The sequence below is a fragment of the Cervus elaphus genome, chromosome 15, assembly GCF_910594005.1.
Source record: "Cervus elaphus chromosome 15, mCerEla1.1, whole genome shotgun sequence".
Lineage (NCBI taxonomy): Eukaryota > Metazoa > Chordata > Mammalia > Artiodactyla > Cervidae > Cervus > Cervus elaphus.
The window spans coordinates 81,768,710-81,783,524 of record NC_057829.1 but is presented as its reverse complement, the minus strand read 5'-3'; the positions used below and the strand labels follow the sequence as shown (position 1 = coordinate 81,783,524).

The following is a 14,815-nucleotide window of genomic DNA, read 5'->3' as shown; positions in this document are numbered from 1 at the left end:
TTCTTACTCTCAAGAAATACACAGTCTTCCCTACAGACACTGGAGGGGAAAAGTTGCTCATTTGCCCCAGTGTAGGGGCCGGAGTTCGGGGTGGGCCTTTGCTGGTGGCTCAGTTGGTAAAGAATCTGCCTGTAATGCAGGAGACCAGAGTTCGATCCGTGAGTCAGGAAGATCCTCTGGAGAAGGAAATGGCAGCCCACTCCAGTATTCTTGCCTGGAGAGTCCCAGGGACAGAGGAGCCTGGAGGGCCATAGTATGTGGTCACAAGAGTCGGACTCCCAGGGAGAGTGAGGGAACATTTCTGCATACATGTCTGGTCCCTGACGCTGGGAAAGATTGAAGGCAGGAAGAGAAGGGGGCGACAGAGAATGAGATGGTTGGACGGCATCACCGACTCAATGGACATGAGTTTGAGCCAACTTCGGGAGACAGTGATGGACAGGGAAGCCTGGCGTGCTGCAATCCACGGGGTCGCAAAGAGTCGAACACGACTGAGCGACTGAACAATAACTGGTTCCAGAGGAAGCACAGGGGCTTCTGGAAAGTGAGAAAAAAGTGCTGTCAGGGTCTTTACTTTCACCTCCAGAACTGGGCTCTGGGGGAGTTTTATTTTTTCTGGGCTTTTGCCTAGAAAGTGAGGACTCTAGGAGGCTACAAATAACAGTCTGGCGTTCTTATTTCCTTCCCTCTGGTAGAAACTGGAAACCAGTGGCCATCTGTTGTTTAGTCCACTCAAAAGAGGATGTTGAGGCTTGTTTTTCCTCCAGACCCAAGGGTGCTCAGGAGCCCCGTAGCCCCTGCCCGTCTTGTACAACGCGTCTCTGAGAAGACGGCGGAGTGTGGGGCTGCGTGGACGTCCCCAGGCGGACCCCAGGGCATGGCACGTAAGCAGGGTCCCCATCCCTGGAGCTGATATGCCCTCCATTCAGCCATCGCTGGGTGCTGGTAGGCAAAGTAGGGTCGGGGGTGTGTGGTGCAGTCACAGGTACACAGGGGGCCTTTTTGGGGGTCGCTGAGCACTTGACTTTTTTTTTTTGAGGCTTCAGACCTCGTGGGAAAACGCCAATGAGGCCTTTTCTGCGCTGACCTCTCCAGCCTGTGGGCCTGCTCTGGTCTTTGATGCTTTCTATTAGTATGATTATTTCAAAACGTTTTTATTTTTATTTTCTGCTAATGGCAGTTCTCGCAAACCTTCCCACCAAGGGAATTGCATGCCTGAAGGGTCGTTATTCTCAGAAGCTAGATACTGGAGCTGATAAACACTTAAGGAATATTTAGATAGAGGGTTTCCATGACCCAGTTTCTCTGGAGCCCTCCATGGATCACCAATTTTAAAAACAGATTCTCCGCTTCTAAGTTGGGATGACTTTTTTAAAAATGTAATGTTTGGCATGATGTAGGTGATACAAGGTTTTGAATAAGTTTTGTGGGGTGTGTACTTTCCCTGCGTATTTTAAAGGAGTCTGGGGTGTGTGTGTGTGTGTTTGTGTGTATTACCAACCACTTTAGAATTTAGAGCTAACGTTTTTGCCTTTTCCTGGGCTTGAATGTTTATTTTTTAAAAATAAGCCGTGCATTTGAGGGGGTGCCTTTGACAAACCCTTTGAGGATGTAAGTTGACTCTGCTGTTGAGGAAGCTGGATATTGAGATTTTACTAAAATCTTTGGCTTGGGGAAATTGTCTCAGGATCATTACTCAGACCTTCCTGTAGACGAATAGCAAGAATCTGTACTGTGAGCATTCAGTTGTGATGAATGTTAGAGATGCCTTTTGAATGTGGATTTCCAAGGAATTAATGTCTGGAGAAGGTCTCTGGCAGATATGACATCATAGCATCTATAAATAATGTATCACAGAATGTGCTACAGGCAACCCTCCTCAGGCCTCTGCACCTGGATGCAGCACTGGTTTTGCAATAACAGCTTTTACTGAAGTCAGAGACTGTACAGAACAGGGCCAACGTAAATGAAAGCATATGCCCATTGTATTTATGTGCTGGATGATTCTGGCCCAGTCGTGTGTGGGATTTTGTCTGCGAGGAGTTAGACCCTTAGTTTCACTGTCTTCTCCCACATAATTGTTACCACTCTTTTCAAGGCTGGCATGTTCTGGCCTCTGTGAGGGTGAAGATCAGCAGATATAAAAAATAAAGATGGCAGTCAAGCCAGTGGCAAATGGTGTGTTGTGCTTTGGAGCCAAGGCTGCCTAGGCGTGGACCATGAGTCCCCATTTCCAAAGCTGGGTGACCCTTGCAAATTAGTGTGCCTCAGTTTCCTCATCTGTGAAGTGGGAACAATCTTAACCACATCAGAGGGTCATTGTGAGAACAAGATGATTTAACCTACAGAAAAAGCTCGGAATAGCTAGTGCCCAGCATGCTGTGAATAATTTATAAGTGCAATGGTTACTACTAGTCTGTGATAAACTCATCTGAAGATGAATTTCTTGAAAAGTAAGTATTGTGCCTGCAAAAATCTGAAAATCTAAAATACTTTGAAGGGCCCAGGAGGTAAAAAAAAAAAAACCTATTTTTTTTTCATTGCAAAAATGCTTTGCAGCTGATCTAAATGACAACAAGTGTGCAGAGCTGAACAAAATTGAAACAAACAAATGTTATCACCAACGGCTCTTTACTAACTTGAGTGGTCCTAAAGCTGCTAGATAGATAGGTTTAACTTTTTTCCTCCTGCACTTTCTTTTTTTTTTTGACTGTGCCCTGTGGCATCTTAGTTCTCAGACAGTGATGGAACCCATGCCTCCTGCTGTGGAAGCACTGGACCACCAGGGAAGTCCCCCTGCCTGTCGTTTCCAAACCTACCTTCTTGTGTAATCTATCTAAAGCGGAAACTTTTGTCAATGAAAAAGGAAAGGAGAGTGTTGGACCTTTGTGTTTCCAAGTGCTAGGGACTGGGGAGGAACTGGGAAGCTGGGTACCCTTGTTATAGTTGCTCAGTCATGTCTGACTCTGGGCAGCCCTATGGACCATAGTCCACTAGGCTCCTCTGTCCATGGGATTCTCCAGGCAAGAACACTGGAGTGGGTTGCCATGTCCTCCTCTAGGGGATCTACCCAAGGGGGACTGAACCCTCTGCTCTGGCCACATCTCCTGCATTCCAGGTGGATTCTTTACCTCTGGGTTTTGCTTTATTCTTAAGCTCAGAAGTATATCTGATTGCTATGAAGAAAGGTTATTTCTTTCTCCTGGACATCGCTGGACTATTGTAATATTTAAAGTGAACCAACTTGTCTTAGGAAATCCTTACTTGTATGCATTGGAAAATAGTGGAAGTCTCCTTGTGCAGAGGCTCCCGAGGAACGGAAATGCCTCAGGTGATGAGGCAGTCTCTAGGGCAGTGCCAAATGGAGTGGACCTCTGCCAGGCTCATTGGAAGCTGGGGATAATGACTTGGAAAAGAGAGACACCATTAAGTGAATGGAGTTTGCAAATGTTGCTCTAACTAGAGCTATCTATGTATATTGATACAATCAAGAAGGATTTTTTGTTTTTTAAGGCAGAGGCAGAGGCCTTAATCAAAATTGAAAGACAATCGGGAAGTCTTTGCAAAATTCGAACCAATATTTCTGGAGAAGTGAAAACACATGACAGAAGAGTGTGAGTAGAAGATTCTTATAGTAAGAACTGTTAGGGCAGAAGGTGAGCAAAAAAGCAAGAAGGAATTTCTCTTTATCCAGAGCACCAAAGCCAGAAGTCAATAGCCATAGTTATGGGGATGCCAACTGTATCTTGGTATGCTTTCTGGGCTAGCCCTAAAAATTCTATGCCTTCTGTAACAGTGTCGGCCATAGATGTATTTCACAATATTGATGGAAGGGAAACGGTAGCCCAGGAGGGAACTGAAAGGAAGGGTCACCCATTTGCAACCTCCTGTGTTCTGAGGTACCCTGGGGTTCCAAGGAGGTGGTCCTGGTGGGGACAATTGCCTGTACATTTAAGTCCCAATACTGGTCCATCCAGCAGTTCCTTAGCTGGGTCACCTTACCTCTGAACCCTTATGTCTCAGTCTATTAAATAAGGAGACTAGATCAGATGAGTGGGTTTTGAGTTGTAAAACTTTTTGTCAAGTGGCACAGAAAGCTGGCACAGAAACCTAATATGCAAAATGAGTAGAGCATGAAATGAAAAGGGGGGGAGGAAGCGACTGGCTCCTGGTGTCTCATAAGACAGCTCTTGTCTCTCAGTTAACCAGAAGACCTAGTTAACCAGAGCACTCTGTTGGCTAAATGGGAATCCACCAACTATATTTGCTTGCAAGACCATGAAACTGTGAAAACCCAATTGTGGTTTCATTTATTATTGAAAAGAATGTCAGAGAGTTTTGGAATCACCACAGGCCAAGGTTGAAAACTTATAGAGAAAGGAGTTGTTCTGCCATGGCAAGAGAAAGTTCTGGCTGCCTAAGGTTTTATTCCTGGAACAGCAAATTGTGTCTCTAATTTATTTACTTAAGAGAAGACCTGCTGGGGAAGTGGAGAAAACCGTCAAACTGTATTCTTCGGGCAGAGAACAGAGAGTAAATTTGTGAAATGCTTGGCAGAATGAACCCTGCTGCAGAAATTCCTTATGATAATGATCTTTTAATTTGATTTATACTTCGTTGGGAAGAAACACAGTGTTCAGAAGCTTGCCATTTTAGCATTTGCAAAGAGAGCAGAGAACTAATTTAATATCCACGGACTGGAGATTCACTTTAGAGAAGCATCAGGTCCATTTGTGATGTTTGAGTCAGTTTGCCTCTCCAAGGAGTGGCTTTGTCCCAAATGATTCTCTTACTCCATCACCAAAGTGTATTGCTTCTGGTTTATTTAGCCTAGTGGCAAGATACTGGGAGAATGCAATCTCTGCTGTTCACAGAAATGAACCTGTGTTGACCCCCAGTAGTACATGAGAGATCACGGAAGCAGAGGTACTTCGAAGTTCATCATATTCTGGTACAACGTTCCTCTAAAAGCATTTGAAACCATATGGTCCCCTAGCTACCTGCAGCAATTAATATTCATAAGACTTTTAAGATTTATCCTTTTAAAATGATTTGTTTTGCTGATTTCTTGCAGCAGTCCCCAACCTTTTTGGCACCAGGGACTGATTTTATGGAAGACAATTTTCCCATGAACCGGAGTGGTGAGGGGATGGTTTCCGGATGATTCAAGCACATTACATTTATGGTGCACTCTATTTTTATTACATCAGCTCCACCTCAGATCATCAGGCATTAGATCCCGGAGGTTGGGGAGCCCTGATTTAAAGTTTATTTTCTCCCAGATTCAAACTTTTCTTTAGAGAGACATAACTATACTTTGAAAAAAAGCAATGGAAAAAGAAGTATTAGTTATAAAAATATTCACTTGATAGATTATACTTTTAAGGAAGCAGAGAGAAGAACTAGTATTTCTTGAGGGTCCACTGTGAACATCTAGGTGCCTAATGTGTTTCCTTCTTTAATCCTTCTGATAACCCCAAAGATGCAGAGATTATCTTCATCTTGCAGAGAGTTTTGCCCATGTTCACATATTAATAGTTCAAGGGCTTCCCTGGTGGCTCAGTGGCAAAGAATCTGCCTGCAATGTAGGAGATGCAGGTTCGATCCCTGGGTTGGGAAGATCCCCTGGAGGAGAAAATGGCAACCCACTTCAGTTTTCTTGCTGAGTCAATCCCATGGACAGAGGAGCCTGGCTGGCTACGGTCCTTGGGGTCGCAAAGAGTTGGACACAAGTGAGTGGCTGAGCAGAACACCCAGGCACGTAGTTCAAATTGGCCAAAGTGGCTTTGGAACCTGGGCCCATCTGAAGTGACATTCCATGGTGTTTCCCTTGACTCCAGGGAGGGGCCAAGTGAGAGGAGATGTGTTTGTGCTATTGCTTCCTCCTTTAGGCAAGTAGCCAGAGTGTGTTAGTTGGAGGTTCCAGTCCCCTTTCCTTTAATCAAGAGGCTCTTTTTGGAGGCAGGAGTAAGAGAGTGCATGAGATGGGCATGTGCAGTCATTAACTCATTCAGTCTTTGTCCATCGTGTCAGTGTGATGCCGAGCCATACTGGAGTCTGAGGGGCACAGGAAAACTCAGTTATAACGACTCTGTCTTTAGTATTTTGCTCATTATGGAATTTTTTGCATTAATTTTGGTTTTTCAATATATTGCATGAAAATCTCTTTCATCTGATGCCTGAGTTTTTTGGCGTCCCTTTAAAATTGGCACCTGTGTCCATTGCCTCCCTTTCCCAGCTCTGGTACTTACTTTGTGTGCCAGGCAATGACCAACCTCCTGAGATACAAGATCAAGACACAGAGGAGCCTTCAGACTAGTGAGAGCCGACTGTGCAAACAGTCACAACACAGCAGGGTAATTATAAGACTGCGCACAGAAAGTAATGGGGAGGAGTTGCCGTTGAGTCAAGGTCCCTTGAAGGAGGGCTTGAGGGAGACCTGAAGGCTGCCTGTGGCTCGGCCAGTGGCTATGTGGGTGGAGGAAGGATATATGGGGAGTGTTGGAAAATGACAAGTCCCTTCCTGACTCTGAGCCTCAGTTTTCTGCATCTGTAAAATGGAATGGTAGCACCTACTTCATCAGGTTGTTGTCAGGAATGAATGAATGAATGAGTTCCCTGTGTTAGCCCAGAGAGTAGATTCTGGTGTGTAACCTGATGCTGTGTCTTAGTCATAGTGGTGGTGATGATGATGAAAATAATGCTCCTTATAAGATGACAGTATCTTTAGACCACACACACAGTCTCTGAACTTTGCTTTGCAGACATCCACGACAGTGATGGGAGCTCCAGCAGCAGTCACCAGACCCCCAAGAGCACAGCCAAATGGGCGTCTTCCCTGGAGAATCTGCTTGAAGACCCAGAAGGCGTGAAAAGATTTAGGGTGTGCCTTTTTCCTTGTTGACCAGAATTGACACGCCACACAAAGTTTAGAAGCCTGTGGGGGAAACACAGGCCAGTTTTTGATACTGTCCATCCCAACTTGAGAGAAAACTTCTCACCTGTCATGACCAACGTGGGCACGCTTTCCCGGGTGGTCATGGACCAGCACTGAGAGGCTTGCCCTGACTGTGTCTGGTTTTATATAACTGGGAGGGGTAGGGGATGGGGAAGAGGTACTGTGCCCATTGGCAGAATCTGCAAAGAATTTCCAGCTCTGTGACACCTAGGAGGGGGCAGTCAGGGTCTCCCTGATGTGAAGGCTTGTTCTCTTGTGTGCTGGGGCTTCTCAGGATACACTGCTCATAGAGTAAAAGAGGCTGGACAACAGCTGGTAACGTGAAGCAGAATTCAAAGGAGGACAGGCGGATGGGGAAATGTCAGGACTACCTAGAAATGGCCTCCAGAAACCCCAGGTGTCAGAAGAACCTGTAAATTTCAAGAATGCCTGTATCTGCCTGAGTCCCACTGACTTCTGTCTTTAGTCCTGGGTCAGGCCATCAAAAGCCATCCTACTGTTGGTTCCCTTTGCAGACTCCAGGGAGCAGGTGGCAGCCATTCCTGGACATGGGGCCTCCGTAAGCACCATCTAGATCTCGGGGAGAAAACTTTTCCATGCACATTGGGATAGCTGGCTGTGCCACTGACCCCCAACATCTGCCGAAAGAAAGCACACCTCCAACTTAAAATAGTTTTCATTGTGGCATTTTTAGATGTGCTTAATATGTTTTCTTTTCTTTTGTTTAAAAAAAAAATGAGCCTGATTTTAGAGGAATATTCTTTGTTTAAACACTGTCTGGAAGGAACTAATATATCTTCCACTTTAATTTACTTTTTGGTAATTTATTTTTAGTTAAGAATTGTTGAGTAGATTCCTGCTTCATTTTTACACTTCTTCACAATGTTAAAACCATTAAGTTGAAATGCATATGAAATTCTAGCTTTAATATTAAGCATAACACTGTTTTTGGGGGTGGAGCTTTTACAGAGTGAGTGAACATGCTCATTTGTCGAATTTTGACTTATCACTTCTTGAAAGGAAATGCATTATTTGTTTCTTTGTTTTTTAAGTAGAATACTGTTTGATATTTTTTTCTTCTCTTCATCCATAGGAATTTTTAAAAAAGGAATTCAGTGAAGAAAATGTTTTATTTTGGCTAGCATGTGAAGATTTTAAGAAAACACAAGATAAAAAGCAGGTACTTCTTTCACTCTGTAACCATGTTCTTGCTAACTTTTTTTCTTTCCTTAAAAAGTTACAATTACCTTTCCAATAAATTTTGAAATTGCCAACAGAAATCCGAACCATATTGGATTTGGGGTAGGATTTAAGATACAGAATAGCCTATCTTGTGTTGATCAAATATTAACAATTTTTAAAAGAGTGTGTTAATCTGTTTTCAAATGGAGCTGTTCAAATGAACAAATATTTAAAGTAGAAATAACGATTTAAGTCACTGAGAGTCTCTCATCGAGTATGATTTTTTTTTCATGAATAATTTATGTGAATGCTCCCTCCAGGGCTTGACATGTTGGCGTTTTGTACGGACGTCGTAAAGCAGATGCATGGTGATAAAAGCATAAGGCGCATCAGATGGATTGTCAATTATTCAATATATCTTTACAAAACATCTTGTAGTTGGCAGGGATCCCACATAGAAAGTTTCTGACTGTTCTCCGGGGTGAATATGTGCTCTTTGCAGGAGGCAGTCTTTAATTCCAATGTCAGCTGAATTTTCTGCCACTGAAGGTTGGGTGTCAGGGGAGGTGGAGGAGATTCTGGGCAAGGATGCTTGTGGATTGGGTGTGTTTACAAGGCTCGTGCTGGTGTCTTTCTAAGAGGCTCATGGCTAAATGCCTACATGCGTGTGTGCTAAGTGGCTTCAGTTGTGCCTGACTCTTTGCAATCCTATGGACGTATGGCCCACCAGGCTCCTCTGTCCATGGGATTTTCCAGACAAGAATACTGGAGTGGGATGCCATTTTCTTCTCTAGGGGATCTTCCGGTAATAATGTGCATGAAGGAGATTTTTGGTGTGAGGCTGTAGGGAGTGGTGGGGATTGGGGCATTAGAGGGTGGCCTGTCCTGCCTCCAGTGGCTGGTTGTTTAGCTGACTTCAGCAGCAAATGCCTTGGGGTCTGTGGCTGCCTGAGCTTTCCCTGCCTTGGGTTCTACCCACCTAGGTCTTCGCTGAGGGACCTTGCTTCTTAGGGCATCTTCTCCCATCTTTAGCCCAACCACTGCCTGTTTTTCCAGAGAAGCTGGACGTTTGGATTCTTATGTGAAACCATCCAATCTTATAAATGATGGAACTGATTTTTTAAAAATGTGAAACGTTTCCTGCCAAACAAAACATAGCCATGGGCAGATGTGGCTTGTGGGCTGCCAGTTTTTAAGCCTCTGGCTCCAAAAAGCTGGAATCCATGAAGCCAGAAGCCATTACGTGTTTGCAGAAAATATCTGTCATTGGTTTATTCAAAGGCTTTTCTGCCTCAGACACTCTTTCCCCAAGATGGAGTGGTGTGGCCTTTGTTCTATGCCTTCCCTTCTGCGGGGGCAAGGATAGATGGATTCTGAGATTCCTGGAGCTGGATTTCCCAGGTCAGCCCAGAAAGCCATCCTGGGCATGATCCTTGACATCGGCTTCCTTCTTGCTTCTCCCCACTGGATGACTTTGCCTGGGCCCTTTGGGCTTCACTGGTGGCTCAGACGGTAAAGAATCTGCCTGCAATGCAGGAGACCCAGGTTGCATTCCTGGGTCAGGAAGATCCTCTGGAGAAGGGAATGGCAGCCCACTCCAGTATTCTTGCCTGGAGAATCCCCACAGATGGAGGAGCCTGGTGAGCTACAGTCCTGGGGTGGCAAAGAGTCAGACACGACTGAGTGACTAACACTTGGGTGATGTCTCACCCATTGCTCTCCTTGGCCTCCAGCACCCAGCCCAGAGCCCAGGGGCCACTGTCGATGAATGCTGACCTAGGCAATGGATTCATCTGGCCTCACCCTAAAGCCCTAGGTCAGAGTCAAGGGGGACAGATGGACAGATGGCCACTCTTCTGCCTCAGTTTGCGTGATGGAGGTGCGAGGGGCTGACCAGTCAGCCAGCCGCTCCTCTACATGCAAACAGGGCAGCGGAGGTCCCTGCACGGCTGAGCTGGGACTTGAACCTGCCTCCTGAGCTTCCCAGGTGTCCCTGCCCGTGACACTGACATGCCCTTCCTTTCGGTCGAGTTTGCCAGACCTTTTTGGCGCACCTGCTCAGGGCCAGGCCTTGTGCAAAGCATGGGTGCCACGCGGGGACGAGACAGCCGAGCCTCTTTAGGGAACAGGCCCCGAGAGCGGAAGCTCCCTGTTCGCCAAGCCTTTGCAAGTGCGACGAACCCAGAAATGGGAAGTGCAGGTTCCGTGGGAGCACAAGCAGTCGGTGTGGGGCAGGCCTCTGGGGAAGTGACTCTTCAGCTGACATCTCAGTAGAGTTTGGGGATGGGGGTGAGGTCGGGGGTGGGCGGAGTGTTCCCAGAAGAGGGCACAGCCTGTGGGGAGGACGGCCTGGAGAGAAGAGCTGAAGGCAGACCAGGGCGGGGGGTGGGGGGTGCAGGAGGCTCGTGTTTGGGGGCGGGCTGGCTTCGTTGTGCCTGTTTGCGCATTTGCTGGGAGGGAGGTGGGGTCACGGCCGGAGAACCCTGGGTGCCAAGGTAAAGATTGGAAAGCCATGGGGTTGGAGTGCATGGGCCCATCCAGCTCCGACAGCCAGAGCTTCCAGAATCCAGCAGCCCCTCTCTGCACCCCCAGCCCTGACACCCAGGGTTTGTGTCCTGAGGCCTGGACGTTGCTTCAGGGCAGTGAACGCTGCCTCGCCCATCAGCTGCCTGAAGATGTGGATGGCTCTGGGACAGACGGAGCGTCCCATCTGGGAGGCCCATGGAGTCCACACCTCCTTCCCAGTCATCACACTCAGCGTCCTGACCGTTCCTCCCACCTTCCCAGACACCGGGGCTGTGGTCTGAGAGGTTAGGCTGTGGCTCGCCCACGGCCCCACGGGCTCAGTGCAGACAGAGCCGGGAATGCAGCCCGGCTCTCTGCTCCAGACGGTCTTGCGGGTCCGGCAGCAGGGAAGTAAAACCAGAACTAAGTTCTGCTTCACTAATTTTAAGATGCGGAGGAGGACATGGCCCAGGGAGAAGTCAGCCCAACTGCATTTCACAATCGGACTCATCACGTCTGAGCCGGCAGGGAGTTTGTCGACTGTCTGTCTCTACCGTGAACTAAGGCAGTTGCAAGATGGAGGCCAGTCTCACCTTGGCCTCGGTTTAAATTGGACCTGTGCTGGGTGCTGGTTTGGTTCTTTTTCTATCATGATCCAGCCAGATGGCCCCATAAGCTCTAACCAACTTACCTGGTACCTTATATTTATTTATCTCCTGTTCAGTTTGCCTTTCCCTCTATCATGAGGGCTCTCTAGGGTTGGCGAGCTTTGTCTGTCTTCGGTGCCAAGCCTAGGACGGTGCCTGGCTCACTGGGTCCTCCCTGATCGCCACTCAGGTCAGCTGACCCCTGAGGACCCGCGGTGGGCAGGATCGTGGCCTCCCTGCCCACCTTGAGCTGCAGTCACAGTCTTAGGGGTAGACATGAGAAAGGGGCGTGCTGTCTGTTCTGCTGGGGTTTGAACTCTCAGAAACTCCAGACAGTGGACCCATACTGTGCCTTCACTGCCTTCCCTGGTCTGTGCTTCCCTGGCCGGCGGGAAAGCAACCCTTTAGTTTGGGAGGGTCTCAGAGCTCTGTATTTATGGTGGGGGATGCTGGGACTATAGGAAGTTGGGAGGTGATGCCTGCCCCGCTCCCGTCTTGGGGTTCCTGGGGGTTGTAACTGCCAGGTGTTCCTATTCCGCAGACAGCTTTCAGAGTCGTTCTTTCCCTTGGCGATTTCCTTATGGTTTGACATTTTTCTATAAAGGGTCTCTTCCCCGTGAGTTAGCATGGGAGATACATCTACCTTCTAACACAGAGCAACATTCATGCCTTATAAAACCTCTGAAAAAGCTCCAAGAAGGTGTTTATTCTTTGGCTCTCCCTCATTCATTCATTCATTTTTACTCATTCATGCATAAAGGGCCTATTTACTATGTGACAATGATTGAAATGGATACAGCTGCTCCTACAGATTTGTAAAAACCAAACTGAGTGGGGGTGGGGAAGTGGGGTGGTGCAAGATTTCTAATAATCAAAGCTCTGAGAGCAACTTGCACTGGTATTTAAATGTAACAAACAGTACCTTGCCTTTTTATAGTGGTTCAGAGTTAACCAGTACAGAGGGAGGGGTCTGTAAAAGAAACGTGAAGTCGCTCAGTCGTCTCTGACCCTTCGCGACCCCATGGACTGTAGCCCACCAGATTCCTCTGTCCATGGAATTTTCTAGGCAAGAATACTGGAGTGGGTTGCTATTTCCTTCTCCAGGGGATCTTCATGTTTATTAATTTTATTATATTTAACACTAAAACTTGATCCAGGATTTTAGTGTTTGGTGTTCTTATTTAAAGTAATCGTAAAGGTCTTCCTAAAAAGGCTAACACATCATCTTCTTTATTAAATATATATATATATATATGTATATATATATATAATTTAAAGATCCAAAAGTGCTCCTTATGTGAAGCTCATTCACTTCACAAGTGGATGGAGTACGAAGGTCTCGTTTCCGTCAGCCCTCAGGAGCCTCCAGCTTTCCCTCTTTCTCTGGTTTGGGCTGTGTCTTTCTGACCTTTGATATGGACTTGACCGGGTCCAGGCAGGAGCGGATAGGAACTCAGCGGCTCATAGTGTGGTCTGGGGCCTGGTGCAGGCCTGCCCTGCATCTCCACCCCATCCTGGCTCACTTCATCATTCTCCGATATCCTCTACTGATGTCTTTTCACCATTACTATGAGTTTCTACTTACTTTATATCCCTGTCTATGGCATTTTCATTATTAAAACTTTATTGTTTATTGTTTGCTGCTGAGCCCAAGAGGATGCTACGATTACATTTTTTTTTCTTCTTGGATCATTTTTTCAAAAAAAATTATTGATTTATTATTTATGGCTGCGCTGGGTCTTCCTTGCTACTCACAGGCTTTCTCTAGTTGCCGCAAGTGGGGGCTGCTCTCTTCTCGTGGAGTGTGGGTCCAGCAGTTGTGGAGCTTGGGCTTAGTTTCCCCGAGGCACGTGGGGTCTTCCCGGACCAGGGATGGAACCTGTGTTCCCTGCATTGGCAGGCGGATTCTTAACCACTGGACCACCAGGGAAGTCCCTGGACCATTTTTTGCTTCTCTTCTTTTTATACTTTCTAGTAGCCTGCGAAATGCTTCTTGTTATGATGTGGCTTAGGCCTCTCATCTCTGCAGTCCGGGTTCCCCTGGGGGCCCCTCCTGGGGCCCTCTGGCCACAGCTCCCACCCGGACATCCCCAGGTCTTTCTTTGCTGTCAGTGGCCACTCCCTTTGCCCCTCTCCTGCCATCTGGACCCAGGCCCTCACTTGTCCTGAGTCACTTCCTCATCTTAATGGAGCAAGCCCAGTCATAACTTCTTGAGAAAGGGCACACGGCAGGTAGACCTTTGAAGATCTTATCGAGTGAAAATGTTAATTGTTTTCCCATTCTCCTGCTTCATGGATAATCCGACAGGGCATAAAATTGAATTCCAGGTTAAAACTCATTCAGAACTTTGAAGCCATTGTCCCATTATCTTCCATTTTTGTTACAAATCAGTACGTTACATGTAACCTATTTCGTTTTCTTTGCTTTTTCTCTCCAGAATAACATAATACCCTCTTTTCATCACCAGTATTCTCAAGCTGTACAGTCAGAGGCTTTGGAGGGGGGTGAGGCTCATTCACTGTGTGGGACATTTTCTGGAGCCTTTTCATCTGGAAATTTGTAGTTCTGGGAAATGTTCTCGTATTTTTATTATCATTATTTTTTTTTGAAACTTCTTTCCTTCCGTTTTCTCTGGTTTCTTTCCCAATGATGGCCTTCCTCCCCTGGACTGAGTCTTTAATTTTCTCTTCTTTCCTTCCTAGTTTTTCATCTTTGTGCCTTTCAGTTCCTACATTTTCTTTTGGAGATTTCAACTTTATCTTTAAATCTTTCTGTGGAATTTTTTCTGCTTCTGTTTTCTATAGACTGGGGCCCTCATCCTGGTGGTGTCAAGCCTGATAGGCTTATAAACTAAACATATTTCCAATGAGCTGGGTGGGGAGAAGTTTGCTGCGTGTCTGTGTGCGGATTTTCAGTTAACCCTTGTATTCAGTTTGGTATCTCTTCCTTTCCCTCCTACCTTTGTCTTCAAGAGAAGAAAACTCCAGGCTGTGGGTGGGGGTGGTAGGTGGGTGGGGAGGGAGGAGATGACTGCCCAGGGCTGGGGATTAGAACCTGGGGGTCTAACGGCTTTTTCCTGCTGCCCCCTTCATCCCTCCGGCCTGGGTTCCCAGATACCCTTGAGTTCCTGCCATTTCGGGATGCTACTTTGCACGCCCCCACCCCCCACAAGCTTGCAGGGCCTAGGTTTCTTTCTGCTGCTGTCTGCAGTGTCATTCACTGTTCCTCCAACTGCTTTCCATTTCCTGAACCCCTTCTCAGAAGTAATCTCAAATCATTCACTTGACCTTTTCCTTGCCTCATTCTCTTTCTGAAGCTGACAGTAACCCAGGTGGTGTGTGGCTTGATCCTTGCCTTTCCTTATGTGTCCTGCCCCTTTGTCCGTCTCTGGCAGAGTGATGGGAAGAGCAGGGGAGGGGCTGACGCAGGCCAGGTGAGCAGGACTCAGGGACAGGCAGGGTGCAGGGATGAGTGGGGTGTTAGGGGATCACCACCCCCAGGTTCCTGGAGTGGATACAGGGG

General features: G+C 46.9%; 1 protein-coding gene across 3 annotated transcripts in view; it reads left to right on the top strand.

The window, feature by feature from the left end:
• Positions 1–14,815, top strand: part of RGS10 (regulator of G protein signaling 10) — a 41,235-nt gene that overhangs the window by 7,044 nt on the left and 19,376 nt on the right. The window contains exons 1-3 of one of the 3 annotated variants that reach the window (XM_043926482.1): positions 740–884; positions 6,765–6,883; positions 8,052–8,138. In XM_043926482.1, the coding sequence (XP_043782417.1) occupies positions 743–884; positions 6,765–6,883; positions 8,052–8,138 (348 nt within the window). In that variant the 5' untranslated portion in view covers positions 740–742. The other 2 variants (XM_043926484.1, XM_043926483.1) reach the window with 2 other exon arrangements.